Genomic DNA, 19,719 nt, shown 5'->3' on the forward strand with positions numbered 1-19,719 from the left:
CTTCTGAATAAGGGCAACCTCAAAGCATAATGATCTGGCAAATGGATGAAAGAATTGTGTGTACTATGTGTAACATGAAGGAAAAGAGCTATAATGTTTGCTTCTTGGTAGGGAAAAGGACTGAAATGTGGTTGTAATTTTTTGATTGAAGAGTTTGTTTCTACTTTTCATTTTACATGATAAATGAGGAATCTATGGCCAGAATGATAGAGTTTTAAGGAAAAGTTTTTTATTTTCTATCTAAAATAATCTATGAATTAGCATTTTAGAGAAATGCTTTGTCAATCAAAAAAAAATCAGTTGTTCTACCTTTCCAATTATTAATTAAGATCTATCAGCATAGCTGCATCGGGGTATACTTCAGATTTGCTAGCAAAACTAGGAAATAGCAAGGTTGATGCTTCTGATGTTTCCATGTCCTATTAAAAAGAAAACCAAAAGTAACCCCCACCCCACTCCTGAAGAATTCCCATCATTTTATGTGATCTTTAAATAGCACTGTGAACCAAGGAAAGGGTACAGGACTAATATAAAATATGGTTTCCACATCCTTATAGGCAATATTTACATTCTTCTGTATCACACTTGCATTTCTCTCATGAAATACTGCATGCACTTGGCAGGCTGGCAGAACACCAAAGCTGCTTCCTCTTACAGCTGCTTCTTAGTTAATGAATGCACAACAACAGGAACAAGGCTATATGACCAAGAAGAAACTCCCCACAACAGCAGCATTTCCAGACCTTTAAAATGTGCACAGCATTACCAAGACATTTGCTTTCCAGGGCACCTTCGTATGACCAGAGGACTGAAATAGGAGCTACTGCTTTATTGTTTGTTAACATCAGATTCCTCCCAGGCTGGTAGGAAGTATGTAGGTCAGATATAGGCCACATTAGCATGACAAAAGTCTTGGGGGGACGCGGAGCTGTTTTTGTTTAGTTCGGATGCATTAAACAGTTTACATGATGTATACAGATATGCACACAGGGACACCAAAGATTGAAGCCAGGGATGAATTTGACCTTGCATATGTTTGGTTACTGAGGTCTCATATATCTCTTTACTGAAAGGAGCAGCTCTAGTTTCAGGATCAACTTAATCTTTCGGGGTCTATGGAAAGTGAGCAGAAGCCACTCTGGAAGGAGCAAGTGATGAGTAACACACACAACAGGCAAAATTTGGAAATGTTTAAGAAGAGTCAGAGTGTTAACTCAAATCTGCCTTCTCTCTCTGGAAGTGTCTCAGCTCTAGATAATTACATTGAAGTGGGAGTGGTTGTGTAAAGCACTGTGCCCTACTAGAGAGTGGCTGTGGTGGCTGCAGCCACATGCCTATCAAGTCCCCTGAGTTTGGCCCTGGCAGACTGAAGTAATTTTCAGGACTCACCCTAAAGAATATCAGCAACTACGCTTGTTTTATGTAGAGTCTTTCAATTAGATGCAGATATGATTCAGAAAAAAATTGAGTTAGTGTAATTTTTTTTTTATTAAAACTTGATGTTTCATATGTTTTTTGGGTTGCGTGCCTGCAGTTTAGCTCTTTTGCAGACCGCTGGAAATATCAGTGGAGAGCAGCACTTCGCTGACACCTTCTCTCTTAACCAGCCTATCTGCAGCCTTTCCTCTGCTTCAAGGTCAAATGTTGCTGTAGCTGTAACTATTTTCTGGGAATTTTTTTCTGACTTGGCTTAGCATAGTTATTCCAGGCCATACAAAAATGTCCCACAGCAGTGTAGAGAAATTAATCTATTATGTTACACAATATTCTTGTACCAAAGCATGTGCACTGCTTATGGTTCTCCTCCTCAACCTATGTCCTTTTCCATCACGCTTTTCCTGCACTTGTGGTATGTTAGCTTTGAACAGGCTGCAGTATCCTGTGAGTAGGAGCCAGTGGCAGAATCATGGTCCTGTTGAAATGAGCAGGATTGGTTTGTTTTGATTTGTGCTGGTTTTAAGAAAGCCTGAATTTCATCACAAATACTTGCAAGGTATTTGTAATATCTTGTACAAGGAACCTAATACTGGATGTGTCCTTTAAAAAGTACCACATCACGAGAGGGATGGTGGAGAGATCAGAATCTTTCTCTGGCTAAATTATCTTTGTGCTTTGTATTAAATATCATTATTTACAATATAATTTTCCTCTTGCTTCTTTCATGATCTATTTTAACTTCAGACTGAAAATCAATGGTTGATTTCCTATGAAATTAGACTACTTCTTTTTCTAAAAGCAGAACTGCCTCTCCCTTTTTTCGTTATTTTTTTTCTTTATTTTTAAACAAAAAACCAGTTGTAAATTTGTCTAGTGTTTGATTCCTTTAATGAACAAAGAAAGAGAATTAAGGCCATTGTTGTGTACTTAGTCCTCCCCTGTATCATGGAAACATGTCCAAACAGTTTTGAGGAATCTAGACTCTTCAGACTGAGGTGAGGACAAGAATGTTGGGACAAGGACATGATCTGTTATTCCCAGATGTTAATGCTTTGGATCATAGAGGAAACATTCTCTTCTGCTTTTGAAATTTTAACAGCAGAAAGAATTACTGGTTTGGTTGCTGGATGTTACAGTCTTTGAGGCTGGAAAGTGTTTGTTGGCAAGAAACTTTTGATGCTGAAGCTGTTTGGCTCTGGAAGATCTGCTGTTTGTTTGAGGTGGATTGTTTTATCTTTCCAAAATAGATGAATAGGGAAAAAAACCTATGCCTTGGCAGAATTATTCAAGAAAAACTACAAAAGATGGACCCTTCTAAGAAGCTAAAATTTCAACTGACATAAAAAATGGAGGAATCGATGAATTTGCAACCAGAAAGTCCATCCCTTGCACAGCATTAACTTCTACTTGGTTTTAACCTTACTCTCATGCGCTGAGTGCTGCTTAATTGTGCTGCTGTTGATTATTAGTTTTTTTACTCTGTTTTCAGGTCCAAAGTTCAGTCTTGGAAAGGATGAGCAGAAGAGCTCACTTGAAGACATGCCATTTTCGGACACTGACATCAATTTGGAGATACCATTTGCAGAACAGGCAGCTAATCTCAAAGAGAGTTCAGTAGGCAAAATGTGCAAGGGTGGAGGGGGTGACACTCTTCTCCCGGTAGGTGTTTCCTATTTATTGCTCTCATTCTTTTGTTTTTACTAGTGGTAGTGTTTGGATTATATTTATCTGATATGGGGTGGATTACATTTAGAAGAACATTGTCAGATCCAGCTTCGTGGAGAGAAGCCTTTTCAAGATAACTCATTTTTGGGAACAGTATTCTCAGTAACATGGAAATAACTACTTTTATGCCTATTTATGTCACTGTCTGTCTGGCAAAATGCACTTTGTGTAAGTAATAATGGACTAGTAATAGAAGCTGGAATAGTGGCTTAGTGGTACTTGTACACAAACTGTGCCCTTACTTTATTTGTTTACAGCTCCTTTTCCTGTTGTCTGAGGTGAGATGCTTTACCTCTGTAATAAAAATCTCTGTTGTCATTTAAAAAGGGTTGGTGGATGCCTGTAAGAAACCTTGTGCAGTTAGCCAGTGCAGGCAGGTGAGGGATGAAAATGAAGAACAGAATGGTCTATAGAAGTCTAAAGTCAAATGGCAGGAAATTAAGGATTAGTTTATGCTCAGTTTTACTTTCCAACTCTTAATAAAAAAAGACTCATTCTGAATTAATCCAAATAAATACAAAAGGAGATCCTCCAAGGCATTTTGTTGTTGATCCTCAGGCATCTCTTTGAGGATGTCTCTTGACCTAGCAGTTCATGAACATGCGGTTATGCATGACCTGTAAACAAATGACTGGTGTGAAAAATGTCTTTTTTTTTTTCTAACAGTGTATGCAAACATGTCTGAGTAAACAGTGTCTGAAGTAATAATGTTTCACAGTTCTTCAAACACTTAAATTAGATAAGGACATGTGCAGTTCTTCAAATAGCAATTACCCATGTATCCTAGTTTAAACATTATAAACCAGACACTAATGGGTATTTAGAAATGGATTCTAAAGTGTTTGAGGCATGTTTCTCTAACGCAGCCTAAAACAAAGAAATGATAGCTATACTCTGACTTACTTCTGCACATATGCATATACATATTCATAATACGTACATTAGCTATACTTCTAGCTAGGCTTATGAAAGGATTGCTCAAAGACATGGCTATGGGATTTCTCCTTCAGTGATGAAAGGAGTGGCAAAATGATAGGAAAAGGAAGGGAGTTACCTCTTTAAATCTATGACTTGTATTTGTTGCACCTTCATCGTTGGCAGCTATTTATAAACATACATGTTTGTGCAAGTCAATGAAACCTCAAGGCGGGAAACTGACTGTGTATCTACAATTTGCAAATGATGTTTATGTTTCAGTAGGTGGCCTTGTAGTCATGTAGCATAACCACCAATTCATCTGTGCTATCGTTGGGTTTGTGCAGGGTGAGAAAATAATTCTGGAGTATAGTCTTATCTTTCCAAATGGAAGAAAGTCTTGTCAAACTTCTTGCTGTGAGTCATGCATACTGCTAATGTCAGGCACAGGCAAGAGTCTTACTTACAAGCCTGCTGGTGTGAAGTGGAATTAAAAAGCCTTATGAGCTGGGAAGTCCCTATCCCTCGCCCTCTTGGCACACTTCATTATATTGGTCTCTGACTGCAGTTTCTGAGCATTTAGTGAAGTAGAAATGAGCCATAATTAAGGATCCTCCATCCCTAAGAAGGGAACCCCTTTATTATTATTTATATGGCAGCCAAATATGTTATTTTGTGTGCATAAGTGCAGAGGGATTTTTAACCCAATTGTATGTGCATAGATTGTTCATGTGCCATTTCCACCACTATAAATTGCAAAGGATGCAGAAGGTGGTGGTGTGGGGGGGTGGGAGGTGGTTACAAGCAGGACAAAGCCAGACTGTTATTGGAGGTGCACAGCAAAAGGACAAGAGACAATGGACACAAGTGACTACAGGGGAATTCTGTTTTGCAAAGTAAAAAAAGTCCCCTTGAGAGCATTAAGCACTGGAACAGGTACCCACAGAGGTTATTGGGAGTTTTCAAAATTCAGTTGGACATTGCAACAAGCAACCTGATCAGACTTTCAATTTAGCCTTGTTTTGAGCAGACAATTGAATTAGATGACCTCCAGAAGTCACTAGGAAGCTAAATCGTCCTATGGTTTTAAGATCATCTGCTTTTCAACCTATTTGGGGGATTTTCCCGTGATTTAGTCAGTAACAGCAGAGTTCATGACAAAAGGTTGTGCCCTGAAGGAAGCACAGCCTTTGAGCTAAGTAATTTGTTATGACTTGGATTATTCACTCTGCAGCAAATCTCTGCTTTTAGAATTTCAGGCTGCCGAAGGACAAAACAGGTACCACAAAGATTGGTGACCTGGCTCCTCAGGACATGAAGAAAGTCTATTCTTTAGCACTGATTGAATTAACTGCTCTCTATGACATACTCGGGACAGAATTCAAGCAGCAAAAAGCTGTAAAAATCAAAACCAAAGGTGAGTTGGTGTTTCATATTCTGAACCAAATGGGTCTGTTTTAATCCAATAGACAAATGCATCTGATTCTTTCTGATTTTCCAGCAGAAAATGTATATTACTATATAAATAGTAACATAGGTCCTGAGCAGTGTTTAATTATATGCCTTAACTGAAGGCACACTTTAAGCAAGTTCGTGCATATAGTCACTCCAGGTATGGGACTGTGCTCTTTGTCCCAATTTAAAACTCACATCAGTCACTGAGCAGATAAACCAAGGAGTGAAGAAGGCGAGCTATCTTAGGAGCATGCTGCGCAGGAAGAATTGCTTCATGGAAGTTTGTATGTGCTGATAGATTCCCTGGGACGGCACATGTATGTACTCTTTCTGGGTATTCTTTTCCTGCTTTCCTGATGTTAGATATTGTGCTACTTTTACAGTTGGCCTCAATGATATTAAAGGTCTTTTCCAACCTAATAATTCAGTGATTCTGTGATTCTACCTGACATTTTTTGTTTAATTGCCCTCGGCTGGAGATGCTGGGAGCCTTTGTCACCTGCTTTCCTCTTCTGCCTGGTACAAACTTTCCTGTGTCACACAGGCCTTGCCCACCCAGTATTTACTCAGGCAATAATGCAGTTTTTATGCTGAATGGCATCATATTAAGTGGATGATTTGGGCTGTTGCAGAGGATGTTGAGACAGTTTTGCTCTGCAAGCCATTGGAGCGTACATATAATCACAGTGCTTTTCTTGGGGAACATAGGGCACATGGAAACCAATTTCAAGATACTAGAGGTTTTCAGTGCTTTGTTTGTTTTCTGTATTTCTGACTTCTGCTAAATGCTTTACAAGAGCTTGAAATGTGTTACCAGTTAATCACAAGTCTGCTTTGGCCAAAACCTTGTTGTCAAGGTTCAGTGAATGTGACAGTGCAATAGCTCACTTTAAATAATTGAATGCAACAGAGAGGGTTGAGAGATGTACAGCAAGGTACAGTAGATTCTTCAGAATATGCTCTTCATGTTACAGTACTAGAAAATAACTTTTTAAACGCAAAAGGCAAACACAGAAACATCTACAAGACCTTCATCCCTTAAATGCATTTTCTTCTTGCAGAAGTGCTTGTGCTTTCACTAGAAAACAGAGACAAAACACTTTCTTCTCGTGCATTTTTGGTCTTATTTTTAATTGATTCTTCTTACCAAATTTATTGTTAATTGAATTTCACTCCTAGCATTATTATATGAATGACAGGCAGTCATGAGAAACACTGAATTGATTAAAAACTTTTTAAAAAGTTTTTAAAAGTTAAAAAAGATGGGCTAGACTCATGGAAATGTGTAGGAAATAGACAATAACATGTCACCCTTTCTGCCAAACAAATCTGCTTTTGTAATGTAATGCCTTCAGTGCCTTGTTGCGCTACCTGTCCCTCACCTCTTCACTCCGGAAGTGTTGTCTGGCCAATTGATTTATACAATGGTGGATCTATTGGCTGTTCCCCTTTGTGCCTGAGCACGTAAAGATGATGAAGACATAATTCTTGCAGAATGCCTTGCTGTGCCCAGCCCTGCCTTTCTACGAGCTCCTACAGTTTGTTTCTCCAACTTCATCTCAGTAGAAACTTTTATTATTGACAAGATCTTCAAGGTGATAGAACTGTGGGGTATGGATATCGAGTGTATGTACCAGTCACTACATATTTTATAGATAGACTTTTTATGCTGGTAGAGATAAAAGAACTCCCGGATTTGGCACTGAGACTGTTGTTTCTTTGACATATATCACGTTCCCTCAAGGGCTTACATCTTTTTAGTAATTACAGCTGTTCTGTGTTCCATATTGGTGTGGCATCATATACCAAGCAGGAATTTTAAGTTACACATAGTGTTATATGCTGTTTCAGAAAAATTGCACATACAGCAATTATCACTAATTTTGACAGAGAAGTTCTATGTCAGCAAACTTTAGGTTAGTCATTACTAGTAAACCTCTCTCTTCATGGTCATTCACTTCTATTCAGCTGGGCCATAAACACGTGGGACTCCCATTTACTTGAAGACTAAGGCTAGATTAACTGAGGCTAGATTCCTTTTTTTTTTTTTTTTAATTTGCATTGCTTTAACACTATTGTAAAGGTTATTTTCTAACCAGGACTTAACTGTACTTTTGCTTTTATTTTAAAAAAAAAGCAAAACACCTTTGATGAGATGGTGGTCTTGCTATCCTGCTGATATTTATGTATAATGTAAAAGCACAGGGATTGAAAAACTCTTCTTTCAAAACCCTCATAGAGAGAAGTGTTCAGAGTAACTCTGGGTGGTAATTACATCTGTCTCATTTTAGTAGACAAATTTCTGGATATTTTACTCATGGCATTTGCATCTTAAGTGTAGTAACTTGCATTAAGTGATGAAAATCTGCATTGCAGGGTCATCATCACTCCCATTCTGCAAACCAGAACCATGTAGATGGTTCGTTTATGCAGTTTGCTTTACTGTACTGCAGAATAAGTGGAGGGCAATTTGAAGTCAAAACAGAAGACTCCTGATTTATGGTTGAAGGAAGAGATGAATGAATCTTTTTAACCAGAATGCTTTGTGTAATAACTTGATTGATGAAGACATTCAAACACTTTGAACAAAAGGTCAATAGCTCTGAATGTATTGAATAGGCTTATCACCTCAAAAATGTGGGTTTATGTCATTATCACATGCACTGGAACAGATATGGATAATATCTCAGTTTCTTTTGCTTTATTCTTCAGACTCTGGCTTGTTTGGTGTCCCACTGTCAGTTTTACTGGAACAGGATCAGAAGAAGGTGCCAGGGACCAAGATCCCATTGATTTTTCAGAAGGTAAGAAGGCACGAACAAGCCAACTAGTTACATGCCTGCAAATGACAAACAAATAACATTTTGTCCTGGATTTATTTGCTCTCTGTAGCACAGTTTTCAGTATAGTACTCTAATCAAAGTTATTGTAACTTTTATTTGCAGCTTTACTTATTAATTCAGTAAATGTGATACTTTTCTTTGTATCAGACATATTTTGAGTTAAAGGATTAAAGTTCATTTTTTGTTAAACCTGGTCTCCATGATTTAGGCAAGTTTACTAATAAACCTGTGAAAACTAACAATCAGTGTAAGAACCCACTGCAGCCAAATTCCATTTCATAAAGGTGGTGTAACTTACATCATTAGTAGGGCTGCCCTTTATTTTTTTCGGAGCAAATACTTGAAATTCCTTAGAAATTCTCAATCCCTGGCCCACAGGCTGAATCTACATTTCTAGCAAGTGGTTTTCTCCTTTCAGAAGTGATTTGGGCCACAAGGCAGGTGGCTAGGGAGTGGGAGTCAGGCTGGATAACTGCCTCTGGTGGCGGCAGCAGCCCTTTTCCAGAAGATTTGTTGCTTTAGTACATGGGGGACTGTATCATGTCATGATAATGGGGATGATAATGGGAAAGATGGAGACCCTGGATTTACTGCCCATGCAGGTCTCATTGCATGAGAAGGGAGAGACCACAGTGTGTGAACCTGTCCTAACACTGACAGAAACTCAGTGCTGTGTCATTATCGTTTCAGTAGGTTTGGGTGACCTGCTTGTTAAGTTATTTTTCAAGAAACAGAAAACTCAAAGTAGTTTTGCATCACTCTGTCAAAACTATTGTCATTCATGCCAGAAATTACTTCCTCAGGATCATAAAAATACATTTCTGGGAAAGATGCTATCTAGAAAAAAAGAAATCAAATGACAAAAAGTGATTGATCACTGTGCTGTCCTAGCAACATAGTAAGCATAGTTTTTCAGGAAGAAAATTCTACATAAACATTTCTAGCTTATAGATGTGATTTGTTTTGCAAGGTGCAGATGTCATTTGGAATACAGTTTTTCCTTAAATGAGAACATGAAAATAAAAAGTTTCCCATTTCTTCTGCCTGTTCTCTACAGCACGTGCTTTCCAAAGAATATGGAATTTATATAAAGTGTAAGAAAGAACATTTTTGTGTATACTGCTTTTTAAATGTATCTTGGTTATTACTGAAATGAAACAAACCAAGCTAACAGGCAGGCTGCTAAATTTAAAAAAATGTTTTAATAAAGATACACCTATTTTTTATTTCATTGAGGAATTACGGTTAAAAATAATGACATAATTTAGCCTAGGGGTTTTCCAACTGGAAAATCTGAGGGTAATACCAAGCCACGTATCTCCACCAGAAGTTTCTGCTGATAGTAATGCAGGACCCTGACCTGTTAATGAGGCCATGCAAAGCAGCCTTGATAGAGATGAAGAGGGGATTTCCCATAGGCAGGAGGCTGGTGGTGGCCCGTGGCCACCTCTTGCTGCCTGCCAAGGGCGCACTTGTGAGTGTGTGTGAAGGAGTCGTGGCCACTGGCAGTGCCACCAGGCCTTGCCTCCCCCTACACACGGTGATGGTGGCAAATCACACAGCATGCCCGCAGCGTCTTTGTGTCCGATAGGTGAGGGTGGCAGCCACTGCTCTGGTGTAAGCCCAGTACAGTGGGAGTTGGATGCAGCCAGTTAGTACTTTTTCTTTTTTTTTTTTAACCAAGTGTTAAAATATACCAGAGTGACACCTTTAGTGCTGTTTTCTAACTCTGTGGCTTGTTCTGTCCGATCTTTTTTATGGCATTTATTAGTTACATAAATACAGTGGTAGGTAAACCCCCTTTAATTTCTGTAACTGGAGAAAACACAACTGTGTTGCATAATTTTTCTTACTCAAGAGCTGGCACAAGAAGGTATGTAACAAAGGCACTGCCCTAGTAAACACTGTGAGAACCATTTGTGCTAAAATGATGTCATCAGCTTTTGACGTTTACAAATTTGTTTTGAATACTCTTAGATCCATTCTTCAGTGAATACTTCTAGGTATATCTTTTAGAGAAACAGAATTTAGGATGTTTTTTAAGTACTTTTACAGAAGTTCTACTAATTTATCTAAGCCACATGTAGGATTGCAAACTGTTGTGTTTCTTAGGAGAATGCCAGGATTTTCAAAACTCAAGCTTCCTTAAAGCCTAAAAGTACTTAGGTCTTCTCTGGTAAAGTTGTACTGAAGAGTATTTGGGAGAAGGTTAGTACTCTAATGTTACCTCTATTGTTTTGATTCAGAGATGTTTTAACAAAGATACTAATTGGGATTTATTTCTGAAGACAGAGTAGTTTTAGGAAAAAGAGGCTTCAGTCTCCAAAGGAGGTCTAAAAAAAATACAGTTTTCTTTTTTAATAACACAGACAAAATCTTCTTTAATAATGTTCATAAAACAGGTAAGAGCCCTATCAAAAGTTTTTTCTATGTCTACAACAACTGTAATCCATTTGTAAACCGTGTGTGTGTGTCTACTTGTTACATCTGTGCATGGACAAATGTATGCATACACACACATGCATACATAAAGGCTCTGGTATATCAGAACTATTTATCAGTAATTTTTAATTGGCATCTTCAGTCATGCAATTTACTTTGTGTTTGACAGCTCATTGCCCAGATAGAAGAGACAACTCTGGAAACAGAAGGACTTCTTAGAATACCAGGAGTTGCAACAAGAGTAAAGGTAAAACATTGTACAGATTTTCAGCATCCCCAAAAACTTACCTGTGCTTGCTGATTTTATTTTGTTTTGGAAATATATTTTAATATCAGGTTGTTTTGAAAATTTTCAAAAACAGAAAGCAGAATCTCTTTACAAAGAAAACTGAGTTTTATTAGCCAGGAAGCTGATGGTTTCATCCAGGGTAGTTTTGTGGAGAAGACTGGAGTTTGAGTTTGAAGGAGAGTCAAGGCTACGTTTCAAATTCAGTTGTGCCAAAATCTCATTAATTCTTGGCACGAGCTTTCCAGCCTTTTGCTTTTTCCCTGAACCAGCTTAGTCATCTGAACAGTTCATACATAGGCTTTCTACTCCAGGAGGAAGCTTTTCTCTGGCATAGTGAGCCTATTTTAATAGCTAGACTTAACGTGTGTTACAGGGGAAGGCAGCCAGCATGCACTGAAGGACCTCTCACATTTATTTTTATGAACAACAATATAACTACTGGGCTCACTAAGCGCAATCTTGTTAGGCACGTCCATACTCACTGACACTTTGCAGACTGAGTGCCAATTACGTGCAGACTCTTCCCCAGTTATTTGCCTTAATGCAGGAAACTAAATACACAGTATGATTCACGCCAAGAGTCAATGTGTTAGAAAGACGGTCTGAACTGGCCTTAAATTATAAACAGAAAGGACCATTTAAGTGGATTCAGCTGTCCGAAGACGTCTGCCAGCCTCTGTCATGTAGAACTCGGTCCAGCAGCTGGTTCATTAGAAACAGCTGAAAGAAGGAAATATTATGGAAATTGGCTTTGTTTATTTACCAGTAACTAAGATATTATGTTTTTGTACAATTTTCCTCTATTCTTTATTTTCCACTTTTCATCAGTTCTGCATACTGGAATGAATTGGGAATGATTTTGTTTATTCCTTTATTCTTTGATTTTATCAGTTTAATACAATTTTCCAGGCAGGGGATCATTCACTATTTGACTTTCATTAATTTTTTACCTCTTTATTTGCAGGAGCTGCTTCTTTGAATTAAGCAGTTGTTTTGTTAGCAAAGATGTTAAGTTCCTTTACTTATTCAAATAGAAAATTTTATAGGAAACCAAAGAATTTAGCATGCTAAAGGACTGATGTTTTCTCTTAATTTTCTTAAACTTCTTTTCCTATATAGAAAAATATTTTCCTCATTATGTGGTTTTATAGAAAGGCACAGATAATCTAAAGAAAAAATATTTTGCTATCTTATTCTATAGATTTTAGAGTTATCATTAAAAAAAATGCATTGCATATACCCCATAGTTAAATACGTTTACCTTAAAATCTAAGCATTGGTGCATTACGATGCATAGTTGACATTGAGGCCCTTGCCTCTCAGATTAAACAATTCATTTTATCTAGATGTTTAATACTGCATTTGCCACAGTGATTTGGTCTGAATGTGGATGGAGGAGATGATGAGACTCGGGGGGAGAATTTTCATCTCTATTTCTAAAGCTTGCTTTTGTTGATGAGCAGGAAATCATACCCACTTGACTTTAGACATCTGAGTTAGGATCTTTGCACCTTTGAACCTCCTACATAATCAGTGGAGACAGAAGACCTCTCTGGAGGACAGTTGAGAACATCCAACTTTTATATCAACCTGAGTGTTCACATTTTCTTTGAAAATAGATCCATTTTCCATTTGGACAAAGTTAAATTTAATGAGAACAGTATCTTAAAATGTATCTAGTATCCTCTATCCAATGTGGCCTTCTTGTCCAGATAAATAATTAAGGCTATATTTTTCCATAACAATTCCCCTCACTTCATCTCACATACTTTAACAAAACAAGCCAGTGTCTCTGTCCTCCTTTCCTGTCTGGAAGAACTGAGGCAAGAAGAAGGGAGGAATGTGTGAGAGGTGCCTCAGAGTCACTGGCCCTGTACTGAGGCCACTTCCCACTCTGCCCGACAGGGGAATAAATGAAGTGGGTGCAAGGCTGGGACTGATGCTTAATGGGGGACTAAGAAGGACTCAGTCTTTGTGTTCCCATCCGTACATCTCTGGAAGCCCAGTAACAGCACTGCCATGGGAGTAGGGCAGGTATATATGGTAATATCTGCTGCCAACAGCATCTCACCCTTTCCCAGCCCCAGAGTTATGAGGTATCACTGAGACCTTCAATGCTCAGACCATTCTGCTGCATAACCTCATGTTTTACAGTACAGTCCCCTTCCACAGAGCGCGTTTGACATACAGTGCCAGGCAAAGCTGTATGTACCCAGCGGCATGGAGTTCCCTGTAGATGGCAAGACATCCAGCTATCCAGTCACACAGATCTTTTCCCTGTGTTATAAAAAGAGAAACAGCCTCACCTTAGTGTGTGTTTTGATAGGAAACTGTGTGTCAACACGCATAATTGCCTTATTTGTTTATGAAAATGGCCATGCATGCATTACAGCATAGCAGAATTCCTATGTGTATCAGCCACGTCTAAATATTTTGGGGGTAGGAAAGTCATGACCCTGACATGAATGAGTATAATAGCTGGTTCTTACAGTATATTACATATGGCCCTGAGGCAGGCCCATGGAATTCCTTCCTATATGATTGGACTGTCTGCTGCCTATTACTATGTGTTTGCTTGCAGTGCTTCTGATCCCAAATTTATCTTTTTGTAGCAAAAGGTCAGCAGCAGCTGAAGTTAAGTGATATTTCAGATGTACCTTTTTTCCCCCCTTTCAAAGTATGGAAAGTATTGCTGTGTATATAATGCATGACTTCCAGCAGCCAAGTGTTATTGGTGCTTTCTGTATCTACTGCCTTTCAGAGTCTTTGCCAAGAACTGGAAGCAAAATTTTATGACGGGACTTTCAACTGGGAGAACGTAAAGCAACATGATGCAGCAAGTCTTTTAAAACTCTTCATCCGTGAACTTCCTCAGCCACTCCTCACTGTAGAATATCTCAAAGCTTTCCAAGATGTACAGAGTGAGTAATGTCCTTTCTGTCTCAGCTGTGAAGAATTGATACCAGTGCAGAAAAGTGCCTCTTTGCCATAGCAGTATTTTCACTAATTATCTGTGAAACTGAATAACAACAGTGTGACTTCTGAGAAAAGGTTGACCATATTTTTGCTAATGTACAAATAGCATTTTTCATGTAACATATATTTTAATAGTTTACACATAAAATGAAAGCACACTGCCACTTTTTGATAAGATGTTTCTGATAGTTGTTGGGAGGTATATATGGGATATAAGGAAATTGTGTATGATGGTATCAGTCTATAAACAATATTTACTTCAAAAGAAAACAACAGAAAAGATATAGTAGCTCTGCAAAAAATCTAACGAATGGTAATTTATACTGTTTAGGGTATTCTATCCATTTACAACAGGAAAAGTTAGAGCAGAATAGTCAGAACTGCTGATCATCCCTGGTCCCTTGAGATCAGCAAGTTCCTGTGAAAATGTCCTCCTTGCCAACTGGTCACCAAGGCAGCAAACATACTCTCTGTAATTGAAAGAGAGTGGCTTGGTGATAATGAATCAGGAGCGAGAACCCACAGACGTAAACTTCCCAGCCAGCACAGGAGTGCAAGTTTCAGAAACATCTATTCCCTTTGTCTGCAGGCAGAGTGATAGCTCATTTCTAAGGGATACTTTTCAGGGAATTCCCATGGACAGGCAGACAGATGAATAGTCTTAAAAACTGTGGGCTGTGTCGATCTCCAGGTTGTGAGCTGCCTTTCAAGGCCATTAAGTTGGTGGGAGTAGGGGGCTGGTGCTTGGTCCAGATACATAGTGTTGTTGATTTTACAGTACTGAGCATAAGTTATAGCTGGCCAGAATGCCTTCAAATGATGCTGGCAGCAAACAGTTCCTCAGGGTTGTTCCACTTACCGGATACTGGTAGGAGCCAGGAGGGTTTCTGCTTGCTGCTCCTGAGCTGTCTGAAGGCTTACGTGGTTTTACTTACCCAGAAAATACTCAGGTGCCAGGATCCAAAACACTTTCTACATTGAGCCAAAGGATGTGATGCAAAACAGACATAGCACTTCATAGTGCTCCCATTGTCTGCCTGTCTTGTTGGTTACATGTAATGAGATTAGGTCTTAGAGAAGAAGGGCCATCTTTGTGACAGTAATCAGTGTTTTTCATGATACTGTGACTAAGTAGTGTGGTTAGAATTAAATTTTTAAACAACTTAATTTAAACAATTTAGTTTGTTAATTTAAGTAATTCAAACAACTAAAATTCAATTGTTACTTAGGTGAACAGACAGAAAACCTTGATTTAAGTAACAAATTCTAATTGTTTTGCAAGTGTATTGTTGCTTATTTTGCTAGGAAAAAGTTGATTCTCATTGGTTTTTGAGCATTGTTACACTATGTTTTGCAACTAAATTTAAGCTTTGCTTTTAATGTATGTCTTTCTAGAGCAGGTAGATACGCTGTTATCACTACTTCCGTGTTTTAAATGGCTATATATGTCATTTATTCATCACTCATTTATTCAGAACCTTCAATTTTTATTATGGTAGAAAGTAGTCAGCCAACAAACTTTATTTTTTGGCGATATCTCCCAGACTGATTTGGATGAAATGTATTTGAAATAGCAGTTCAGTTGGAATGCCAGCAGGATGCATGAGAACAGCCCAGTTGCATTTTGAGATAGTGTGATAAAACTATGTCAAGTGCAGGTTCCTCATTCTTCACTTGTTTTATGTATGGCCTGGTTCATCAGGAATCTGCTGAGAAGACTTTGCCAGAGCATGTCCTCTAAAGCATGACAGGAGGAAGTTTATCACAAGTGACAAATGTGAGAGGATGTTGGGCGTTTCTGCTGCTCAACAGAGCTAGAACATAGGAGCTCTTCTAGGAGGTGGTAGGAGTGTAGGGATGCACTTGTCCTGCATCTTGGGTGAATGATGCGGGGCTGAGCAACTGGATAAAAGGCAGAACCAACGTCACTTTTCTTTAATGATAGCTTGCCACATTTGGTACGGCACTCACTGCTGTAGATATGTGTGAAGCTTCTCTGCTCTTGGCTTTATCCCCACTGGTTTGCCATTGCAGCTGCTGCTGCTGCTTATGTCCCTGGAGACCTGCCTTATTCAGCAACACATCGTATTCATTCTGCGTGGGTGACTTGGGAGACCATGCAACTGTTAAGACAATCAGAGAAACTGTGAAAGCAGTTTTGAATATACCCTTTCATATGTTGGGGCACAGGCTCAAGAAGGGAGGAACAGTTAGCTATTTCTTCTTGTAACATTGCAAAATAAAGAATCACAAGGCATCTAGAAAATATTTCCAGAAGACTGCTGAGTCATACAGCAACTGAATCCTAAATGAACATTTGGAAATGAGAAAACAAGGGTCTGCTAGTACTTTGTCAGAATATGACAATTAGCCATGTGTATGCATTCAGCATTTTGCAAGATGTCTCCACTTTGAAATCATGCTTCTTGAAGAGGACAAATGACAGTTTTAAAATACTGAGGTTCATGTGCTTCACTGGCAGATCTTCCAACGAAGAAGCAGCAACTGCAAGCTTTGAATCTTTTGGTTCTCCTTCTGCCTGAAGCAAACAGAGACACTCTGAAGGTTAGAATTGCTAATGTTTTTTCCTGCACAAATATTTTGTCTGTTCCTGTGAATCCACTGTAATGAATGCTGTTTTCTTTTAACATTCTTTTTTTCAGTTCAAAGTTAATGCTGAAAGTAGTGATTCTTTCTTTTTTCATACTTCATAGAACTAAAAAAAAACAAACCTCAACTTAGGACCCTAATTCCTCCCAAGTGACTTTTAAGAATGTGACTTGAAATTTTTCCAGGAGATTGCAATAATAATCTCCCAGTGAGCAACCTTTTCTCTTGCAAGTTTCATTCCTTTTTTTTTTTTTTTAGCAGTCTTTATTTCCAATGCAAAAAATAAACAGTGTTAGAATACTATGGATGAGAGTTTGCTTTTAGGAAATGGGTTTAGCTCTTCATGTTTATTCCGAACTTTTCTCTGTGCTATTTGTTTCTACTCTCAATAAGCTCAAAACTTATGCTTCCTTTTGGTATTTGCAGCATGTTATATGGAGTCTTCCAATTTGGGCTTGTAGCAAAGCAATTCATCTTTTTCAGAATATGCTTACTATTAAAATTACTACAATCAAAAATGAATTTGCAGGATTTGTGTAGGATGGAGAACATCTTCTATTACAGGCAAAAAAATCCTATAACTTGTTATTTAAACATTTAAACATGACTTTCTTTTTGAGTTTGTTTGCTGTGTGGAAGCAGTCAGGAGGGCTCCTGACTTGAGTTAAAAATATCTGGAACAGAATTAATTGAAGATTGTCAGTTTCGAACCGGCTACCTGTCACTCACAAATTGCCTGCCTTATCAGAACTAGCCACTCCATGTTTCCATAACTATGACAGCTGGTACTACTGTGTTCACCTTCAATTTAAGAAAAGCCAACAGTAATGTTTTCAAAAGCATCTGTAGGATGCTATTTAACGCACCTACATAACAAGGGTTTTGAAAAAAAAAAATCTTACCGTGCAGGGCTTTGAAGTCACTTGAAGGGTTTTGAAAATGTTTTGAAAATGTTATCTACAAAAATAACAAGACTGATTTACTTCATTACTTAAAATGAACAAAATTTTCATTACAGTCTGTGAACAAACACTTCCTATTATTGATTGCTTTTAATGTGATTTTGTTTGTGTAACATCATGTTTCACTCGTAACTTTTTCACATGCAGAGTAAGTTCTGTAAGTTCTACTGTTATTTCAGGTACTGCTTGAATTCCTCCAAAGAGTAATTGATCATCGAGACAAAAATAAAATGACGTTAAAGAATGTTGCGATGGTGATGGCCCCAAACCTTTTCACGTTTCATGGGCTTGGCTCAAAGACTATTGAACAAAGCGAGTTTGTTATGGCAGCTGGAACAGCAAATGTCATGCGCTTTATGATTCAGTACCAAAAACTTCTCTGGACAGTAAGTGTATTCTTAAAAGGGGGGCGGGGAGGGGGAATCATAAATTTTGTAAACAAGTCATCTGAACAAAGAGGTAATATGAACTTATTTCCATGATTTAGAGAAAGATGAGCCCCATGCACCTGGGTTCTTGCTCATAGGTTACGGGAGTAAAACGGAATCATTACATCTTACAGTAGAGTTAAGCTTTGATGGTCAGAGTTTTAACATTGTGTGTACCATATGTGAACCCAAAAATAAGTCCTTGGGGGATCTTTGTGTTTGGTCTATCAGTATGCATTGTTATGAGGGATTTATTCTTTTCTGCATAGAGGTATTAGCAGGAAACACGGTGTTTTAGTCCATTTCCTTTTTGGGCCAAACTTCATCTTATATAAAACATGTTTCGATAAAACGTGAAGTTGTGTCATGGTCTCAAGCAAAGCTTTAACTTAGACTCGAGAAGTTCAGGCTTTGTTGTCCATCAGCAACTTTAAACAATTTTAACCTTTGCTGCATGTGAGGAAAAGTTATCACTGTGGTATAGAGACTAAAGTGTTGAATGAATTTTTTTGGCTGAGGAACGTAAAAACACTGCATGATTCCACCTCTCTTCTCCTGAGAGCTTACTGAATAGAATATAACATCACAAATGGAGTGGTTTTTAAATTGTTTCACAGTTTTGTATTATTTGAATCCTTAATTATTACTGGAAATAAATACTATTTTTTCAAGTTCTACCTGATAATCTGTCAATTTACAGTTTGGATAACTTAGCTACTTAAAGAAATTTTGAAAATGTTCATACTTACTATCTATATTCATCTAGATTCCTAAGTTTATTGTTAACCAAGTGAGAAAACAAAACACTGAAAGCCAGAAGAAGGAGAAAAAGGACAAAGCTATGAAGAAACTTCTGAAGAAGATGGCATATGACCGGGAAAAGCATGAGAAACAGGAGAAGACCCCTAATGATGTAAGGACACATACATTTGAAATACTTTATTAATAAGACTATCATCTCTAGTGAAAAAGTGGATACAGCAGAGGGGATATCTACATTCATTTAACAGAGAATTTCAATACGTAGCAAGTTAATATGGGTTTCATAGTTTATGGGTTACCAGCATGACACATTTAGAGGGTTGGGTTGTTTGTTTTTCTCAGATTTTTCAAAATTTTTCTATTCTGAAAAATGATATCCCACAGGTTGTTTCAGTTTGGGCATCTGAAATAAAAGTACATTAGGTCTGTATCTGTAGAGGGAGCAAGTGCTGTGACAACACTCAGTGTTACTGTACCCACATTTAGATGCATTGCTGCCCAACGGAAGTCACAGCAGACCATGTGTTTGCTTAAATAAATATCTAGATTTCACTATTTGATATTTAATAGTGTTTGGAAACAAAGCTAGCATTTAGTCCTTTTTCCTCCTACAGGAGTTCCCAAACCACTGAACTCTTTGCTGTAATGAATCTTTAAGTATTCCTTGTAAAGTGGAGCATGCTAGAGCATGTACAACCTGTCCACCCCAAGCAACCCCAAAGGATGAAACAAATGTAAAAAACCTGATAAACTGCTGCTTATGCAACTATTGTCCAAGTCTCTACTCCCAACTTATCCCTGTGTATATAATCCACAGTTCAGTATCTCTCCATTAGGTAATTGACTCTGGCCGAGCCCAGAGAGTTGTGGTGAAC

The 19,719-nt window shown here is 38.1% G+C and overlaps 1 protein-coding gene across 1 annotated transcript in view; it reads left to right on the forward strand.

Annotated features, from left to right (window-relative positions):
* The window catches only part of ARHGAP18 (Rho GTPase activating protein 18), a gene marked incomplete at its 3' end in the record, with an annotated part of 27,668 nt that extends 8,673 nt beyond the window's left edge, over nucleotides 1-18,995 (forward strand). Inside the window, exons 4-11 of the mRNA XM_010282127.1 lie at nucleotides 2,927-3,096; nucleotides 5,329-5,494; nucleotides 8,245-8,336; nucleotides 10,987-11,064; nucleotides 13,868-14,027; nucleotides 16,565-16,647; nucleotides 17,834-18,040; nucleotides 18,849-18,995. Coding sequence (XP_010280429.1) covers nucleotides 2,927-3,096; nucleotides 5,329-5,494; nucleotides 8,245-8,336; nucleotides 10,987-11,064; nucleotides 13,868-14,027; nucleotides 16,565-16,647; nucleotides 17,834-18,040; nucleotides 18,849-18,995 — 1,103 coding nt within the window. The remainder of the gene's footprint in view (nucleotides 1-2,926; nucleotides 3,097-5,328; nucleotides 5,495-8,244; nucleotides 8,337-10,986; nucleotides 11,065-13,867; nucleotides 14,028-16,564; nucleotides 16,648-17,833; nucleotides 18,041-18,848) is intronic.
* Nucleotides 18,996-19,719: the final 724 nt, after the last annotated feature.

Source organism: Phaethon lepturus, unplaced genomic scaffold (genome assembly GCF_000687285.1).
Source record: "Phaethon lepturus isolate BGI_N335 unplaced genomic scaffold, ASM68728v1 scaffold41852, whole genome shotgun sequence".
NCBI classification, from domain to species: domain Eukaryota; kingdom Metazoa; phylum Chordata; class Aves; order Phaethontiformes; family Phaethontidae; genus Phaethon; species Phaethon lepturus.